General features: G+C 42.7%; 1 protein-coding gene across 1 annotated transcript in view; it reads left to right on the top strand.

Moving 5' to 3' along the window:
• Positions 1 to 7734, top strand: part of LOC108797316 (Hermansky-Pudlak syndrome 3 protein-like) — a 41691-nt gene that overhangs the window by 1055 nt on the left and 32902 nt on the right. The window contains exons 2-4 of the mRNA XM_018568896.1: positions 110 to 518; positions 2476 to 2961; positions 6231 to 6417. Coding sequence (XP_018424398.1) covers positions 302 to 518; positions 2476 to 2961; positions 6231 to 6417 — 890 coding nt within the window. The 5' untranslated portion in view covers positions 110 to 301. The remainder of the gene's footprint in view (positions 1 to 109; positions 519 to 2475; positions 2962 to 6230; positions 6418 to 7734) is intronic.

Raw genomic sequence — 7734 nt, forward strand, 5'->3', positions numbered from 1 at the left:
CATTCTCTCTTTTTCCACCTCACTCTGGGACCTATAGCCAACCAGCTATACAAAGGTTATAGAAAGCAGTGTGTGCGGTTTGAATATAATATGTCTCTGTTTTGTACAGGATTGCAGAGGACTATACTTCCTTGCTCAGTTGCCTGCTGTATCCAGAAAGACCTACTGTACTGATTTGGGTTCTAGGTCATTTCCACCTCTCTACCTTCACTGAAGCCAAATGACAAAGATGCAAAGCTACAGAATCTGGTAACATTTTGGGCTGCTGTGATCTCACCCAGGAACCCTCACAGGGGACACAATGGTGCAGCTTTACAATTGCCATCCTTTTGGCTCCCAGAGGATCGTGCCGACTAAGCAAGCCCCGGAGGTATTTTGCTGTGGCCGGGACAGTGTGTTTGTGACCTGTGCCGGTGGATGTAAGGTGGAAGTGTTCACTGTCTGCCAAGAGCTGTGCCAGCCGCTGTGCAGCTTTAACACACTTGGGAAAGTGCTTCAAATGCATTACAGTGAAGTAGGTAAGAACCGTCTGGGACAGTTGTGTAGTAATGACATTTGTTTTAGATGTTCTTCCCTCTATCAGGTCATTAGATTACTACATGTACTTGTATGATGTTTTCTGATCCTTGTTCATGGCACATTCACACCATGTGCCCTGGGTCAAGTTGGGCCCAACACAACGATGAGACGAAATCCATTATTACCAACAGGCCCGATTCACACCAGTATGCTGGATTGGTGTGCGCTGGACAAAGTGGGACAAATCAAATCTTAACCCTTGCAGTGGGGCTACCCCTGCACTGCAAGTGCTCTTTTTGTATAGGCAGCTAAAATAACAAAGATAAACTTTCCCGAACCACGATCCCAGCTTGCTCTTAGACCAGTCTTTTCAGCCTCGCCCCTGCTCCACTCTGGCGGTCTTAGGTCCTGTGAATCATCACATTCTACTGTATACAATGTATAGAACGTGAGCATGCCGAGGGACATTCCATCGCTGGAGCGGAGGAGACAGACTGTAGGAAGCAGTGTAGAAACCCGCCAGGATCCGGGTGAGTATAACTTTGTTATTTTAGCTCCCTGGATCAGTGTTCATTTCGTAGACTAATAATTTTTGGCATAGTTTTTGTCAACAACACTTTTCAGTGACAAAACTAGACTAAAACTAAATAAAAACGATGTTTTGATGACTAAAACTATAACGGAAATATGTTGACATTTTAGTTGACTAAAGATAGAGTAAAATGTTAGGGAGAGACGATTTGGGAAGAGATCCAATCGGAACTAATCTCTCTGGACTTCCAGTTCCGCTTCCATCCTGAATAAACGGCTAATAGGTAATATGTATAATGGCATTACAGCCAATCTAGTTTTCCATTTTAATATTTTAGAGTTGCACTTCTGCTTGAAAGAATGAAGAATGTCATATGCACGTTGTTATAATCAATACATATCTAATTACTGGTCCTTGGTTGAAAATACTCAATATTATTGTTTCTTTATAAGACTTGGTTTATCTTTAAAATTCGATTAAACCAAGACATGTTACATATCAATATCACAACAGTTAAATGTGTGTCTGTATTGCATGTTCAAACCTTAATACTATAAGTAATAAGAGGTTAACAGATGTTTACTCCAGGAGTATATCATGAGATTGGAAATTCTAGAGCAATTAGTAAATTACACTTTACCTAAACCCACTAGATTTTAGTAGACTACACCTACTGTAGATTTAGTCAACTAAAATCTCATGATATTTAGTCGACTAAAACAAAATCAAAATTTGCTGTCAAAACAGAAGAAAAGTTGGCCACACATCGGATTGCACTGCAATAGTTTGTTTAAACTTGTACCACATCACTGGTGTCCCACCCAAAGTCCGCCCCCCCAACTATCCCAGTGGAATCCGGTGTGCGACCAGCTTTTCTTCTGTTTGTTCGGGCTCTTATTAAGCGAGGATGTGCTCCCAGCGGCAAGCAACCGTCTCATTCCTTTTCTAAGTCGCGGAGGAGCGGTGCTTCTTTTGTGTGTCCTCTTTGAATGTTGTTCCAATGTTATTTACTAACAAGATCTCATATGACTCTGGCAAGATTTCCCTGGAAGGCGTTGGTGAAATAGCCTTCCCAAGGGGCACCTGTGAGGTCCAGGCTACATCACCAGTGCCTCAGAGAAACCAGGGGGAAAAATGCAAGTTTCTTAACAAGTATTTCATTTTACAAATGACTTTTATGACATATTTGGATGGACACGCAGTGCTACATGCATCACGGGTTTTTGGGGGGTAAAGGTCCACCCTAGGTATGTGGCCAAGAGTAAGCACAAGTACAATGATAGATTTTCTGCTACAGAAATAAAATTAGCCAATTTTGAGCCCGACTCCTTCGATCCTTCAGCTGTCTCAGGTTTGTAGGTTACTTTCTCCAGACTGCATTTGTAATATGTATTTTATATCCATCTCATGTTCTTGTCCTTCAGGAGATAATTTGGTTACCATCGAAGAGAAAAATAACATTTCCTCTCTGCGGACATATGTGAACTGGAGATGCCAGTCTACAGGGAGCTCCCGTGTCAGTGTGCGAATGGTCGGTCTCCAATTAGATACCCTCCCTCCTACCGCGGCCAAAGACCAGATGGAGATTATAGAGATGCCTCTCTCTGAGAATCCTCTCCGTCTCTCATGTTGTCCTGTGCGTGGAGATCTCCTGGTTGGATGCAAGAGCAAGCTAGTGGTTTTTAGCATGAAGTTCATCTCCGTTCATGGCATACCAGTGTTAGATTTTGACAGATCGCTGGTTTTACACGTTTCTGGAATTGTGCCAACTGAGGTGTATTTTTGTGCCAACTTTGTCAGCATAATGAGTGAGCTAGAAGTTCTTGTGTTTAGACTGACATCTGAATACCAAGAGGCATTGCCAGATATATCCACTGCTATTCGGGATGTGGGAAAACTGCCAGAGAAAGGTAACACATTCAAGACTGTGGATGTTTTATTTACGGCACTGTAAGTTTTATTACATTTGTACTTCTAGTATTATGTACTAGACATTTTCAATATTGTCCCTCCCGGATCAGTCAGCAGTAATCATAGTGTTTTTTGTTTTTTTCCCTAGATCAGGGCCAGGCTGCAGATTCTAAAACACATTTTGTGTCCACAGTATGCTGTTTGGGAAACATTGAGGGCTAGTTCACAACAGCAGCCACTCTCAACCACACAACTGCTGTTGTGCGTGTGCCTTGTACAGTGGTGATGCACTCTATAGAGCTGCGTCACAATGTTTAGGGTATTTTCGTTACAACTTTATTCAATTGTCACAAGTGACATTTTGTTAAGTTTTATGGGCTCACCGCAATGCTACGTGGTTGTACCGCCTCTAATGTGCTTAACCCCTTCGTGATGGGAGACGTACAGTGTACGTCCTGTCACTTTGTGCCTATATGACTGGCCACGTACACTGTACGTGACGAGTTATATCAGGCTTTGTAATGCCGGTATTTGCTGATTCTCAGCATTTAACAGTCATTCATTAATGTCTCAGTATTGAGGCATTAATTAATTAAATAATTAAGCTTTTTGTAAAAGCTTCTTCCTTTCATTAATGAAAGAATGAAGCCGTTACATGCAAATAGAGGACCGCAATTTGCGATCCCGTATTTGACAGCTCAAAATAGCAGAGAGGCAGCAGTGACTCACCTCACCTCTCTGCTATTTGTTTTGACAGCTCGAGAGCCCGATGTTTGGATAAGCGTGACATATTTTTTTAACTGCACACCACTAGAACGTGGTGGTGTGAACTGTCACTATCTATGACAAGGCAAGCGTTCAGGCTTCTCTGGATAAAACAGCCAAAGCAGCCCGAACGCAGAGGGTGTGAACAAGCCCTAAAGCTGAACTCTAGGCAGATATAAAAGAGACAAATGATCGCAGTTCTGCATTCATAAAACATAATTAATCCATTCCTGCCCTCAACCTGTTTTTCAACATCTCCCAGAGGGAAGCCTTTGCGGGGGGATATGTTAAAAAACATACTCCCATTTAAGAACCAGCAGCCGACACTTTGCACGGTAGCTGGCTCTCAGTCCTGGGTGTCACTGACTGCCAGGGTCCCCACTGACAAATAGGAAACAATGTGTTAGCTCTGACTTACAGGACTATTCACAAAAGGGTGAAGAGTTTGGAGAAGGCAGGAGAAGTGAACAATCTAGGACAACATCGCTGAACTGGAAAGTGAGCTGAATTGGAGGATTTTTCCAAATCAGCTATTTTGGTCTGGATTGTTCTCTTCTCCTGCCTTCTCCAAACTCTTCACCCTTTTGTGAATAACCCTGATAGTGATCACATGGAGGCTGGGGGCTTTACTGATCAAACTAAAAACCTTCAGCCAGCAGATGAACACTGATACCTATAGGCTGCAGTGTTCATCTGTAGTATAATTTATATGAAGCTGAAATTTACCCTTGCAGTAGGCTCCCCTGCACTGCAAGGGTTAAATGCTCATTTTTTTTTTTTTGCTTAGGGTACCAGTAAATAGAACTTTTACTTGCCTTACCCCTTGCTCCCCCAGCAGCCAGCACTCTCCTCTTACCTCTGATGCTCCGGATTGTGGGCAGACCTCACTTAGTGTTACCGTATGAGTTTATGTCAAATCTTCATAAGACATATGTATATAGTTTTATTTCTTGTTTTAAATAGGTGGGGGTAGCTAGTTGGCAAATAAAGTATTTGTTGTGCTTATCACTGTGGAGGGGAGTGGCAGGCCCAATGAATTGCAAATAGGGTCATTGTTGAGCCCAGGCATGTCCAGATAATCACATAGATGTTCAACTTCAGTATCCTGTTTATCAGGAGCCAAGACCCTTTGATCTAATAACAAGTAGACTGGCCAATCGTAGAGAGGGGTGTGGAGTGAGAAACCCTTGGGTCTTGGAAACCCTCCAATGTCCATTAGGCCTTGGGAGGCAACCAATGGGACACGTGCCATGCATCCCTATGGACACCAGGGGTAGATTAATGACTGGAAAAAGCAGCTCGGCCTCTTGTCACCAGGATGGGGCCTCATGTGACGATTAATGGGTAACTATACATATAATCTTTCCCCCACTTAACTGTATGTCTGTTTGTCTGTTAGATACCAATGTCTGGGTATTTGGCATGTTTAAATCTTTTCTTTGTATGTTGTAGTTAAATAGATTGTTGGTTCATTGTATTTAAGTCTTGATACTATATACCAATAAATTCTGTTATTGTGTTGAGCTCAAAAATCTCATGAATGAATCCTTAGAATATTATACCTGTAAGTGTGAATGCTTATATAGCGGTTCATAACTTAAAATAGTAATTCAGGTAACACTTAGAATGCAAAAATTTTGGTTTTGCATTCTATGTGATGGCGTCAGAGTTGCAAGCTACGGACAGAGTGCCAAAGAGAAGCAGCTTCAGGGACACACAGAGAAGAAGAGCATGCGGCAGTGAGGAGTAAAGCTGGCCATAAACTATGCAAACTTCCTGCCAAAATTCACACAATGTGTGTCCCTGTCAGCACCCTTCTGACCGGCATCCCTCGATCAGAAGTCTAAAGGTGTCGGATGGTAAATCCTCAGCCAATCAGCTGCAAGCTCCGTAACAGTATTCTGACAGTGGCCGGTGCCACTGTCAGAATACAAATGTAATTAATTCACTAACTATATAAAAAAATTAAAAAAAATAAAACTGTGCCAGGTAAAAGACTTCAGAGTAGGAGAGGAAGAAGCCGCACACAGAGCCATTCAGTTCATGTGCTAAAAGGGAACATTTTGCTAGGAGAAGAGAGCAGAGTGACTGATAGATGAGCTCTTTACTGTGTAGTCATGGGCTGGGGTTAGTCTGGTGGGAGAGGTGATTCACTCCAAACAAATAAGCTTGTTTAAACAAGGGAAGCACAATCGTGCAGCCCCTTATTTTTTCTACTAAAACACATGCTTTGAAGGGTGATGGGGTCATGATGACCTGGGCTTAGAAGAAGTGGGTTAAATGGAGCTGGCTGTCATCAACCCAAAAGACTAAGGACATCAGAGGTAGAGAAAAAGCACTGGGGGGACCCCAGATTGAAGTTGAATATTGCAGCAAAAGCTTCTTTTTCATCTGATCTTTTAATGGCTGTGTATTTTTATGTTGGACAGGATTTCCATTTGAACTTTTCTAGCTGCAGTCTCTGAAAGATTTAAAGGTACTCACACAGTATTTCATTCTCTAGGTAAGAAAGACGTTCCGCCCTTGACATCATCCCATTTACCTGAGTGTGAAGACTTTGTGGTGTTTGACAGACCTGTGGAATTGTATGGTGAGGAATGTAAATCCTGCAGCATTGTGATCACTCCAGAATCCACTGGATTGTCCGGAGATTTCAAAACCGGTTTCCATGTCAGTTATCTGCTTTACAGGTAATTGTGATATAAAGATACGTTGTGGTGTCAACCTTTCTTTCTGGCCATAGACAGCCCCTGTAGATGAGATAGCATTGTTAACATGGTTAACCTTAGTAAGTATCAATCATTCACCTGCACTCCATACAGCATGTAGACCAGGGGTAGCCAAACTCTGGCCCTCCAGCTGTGGTGAAACTACAGATCCCATGAGGCATCTTTCTCGGGGAGTCATGTCTGTGGCTGTGAGACTCTTGCAATGCCTCATGGGATTTGTAGTTCCACCACAGCTGGAGGGCCGGAGTTTGGCTACCCCTGATGTAGACCTTCAAATACAGAAGTTTGGTGCTCAAAGTGACAACACGGATGGCGCCGTGTAAGAAATAGTCAGTGATAGAAATCACCAGCACTCGATATTATGTGCAAGAAGTATAAGCACTTTCACTGAACTGTCACATGCGTCATTAAGCTAACGTTTCGGGGGCCACGCAGGATCCCTTCTTCAGGGTGACATTTGTTTGTTTGGCCTTCCTTCTGTGCCGTTATTTGTTTCCTATGTTTAAACAATAAAAATTATCTAATTAAAAAAAAAAAGAAAACAATGTCCTAGCAGAGGAGATTCTTCCATCCATGCTGCTAAGCTGAATCAAACGTTTTAGTGTATGGCCTCCTTTTGGGTATATATTTAGTACATTTACTTCTCTGTGTGAGAGGCTCTGTGGGGTTTTTCTGTGAAAGGTGCATTCTAATGGAACCCACCCCATAGAGGCATCAAGCACAAATATATCTGTACACACATCTTAAAGTGATTGTGAGAATTGTTTATAAGTACTGCTTGTGCAGAGAGGCCGAAATGAAATCTGAAAACTGGCAGGACCCTTGCAGATCTAGCAACAGATCTTGTACGACAGGAAAAGAAAAAGGTGAAATGCTCTACTCACTAACTTGCCTGATTTCCCTGGATATATTTATGGAGAAGAGGTGTGTACAACTCCAGGCAGAAATTGTATTAACCCTTGCAGCGGGGCTACCCCCGCACTGCAAGGGTTAACGGCTTGTTTTTGCCTAGGGTGAAAAAAAGAAAAAGCTTTACTCATCCGATCCTCGGAGCCGTCAGGGCTCCCTCCAGACTCTGCTTCCACTACAGTGATGGTATGTCCCTCTGTGTCCTCATGTCTTATACACTGTATTGGACGTGATGACTCAAGGATTCCTAGATGGGAGAGAGACGCTCCAGGGACTAGTATAAGAGCGAGCTGGCTCATAAGAACGGGTGAATGTACCTTTTTTTTTTTTTTTATCTGGGAAAAAGCAAGCACAAAACCCTTGAGTTTT

This window comes from Nanorana parkeri, unplaced genomic scaffold, assembly GCF_000935625.1.
Source record: "Nanorana parkeri isolate BGI_ZX_2015 unplaced genomic scaffold, ASM93562v1 scaffold1259, whole genome shotgun sequence".
NCBI lineage: Eukaryota > Metazoa > Chordata > Amphibia > Anura > Dicroglossidae > Nanorana > Nanorana parkeri.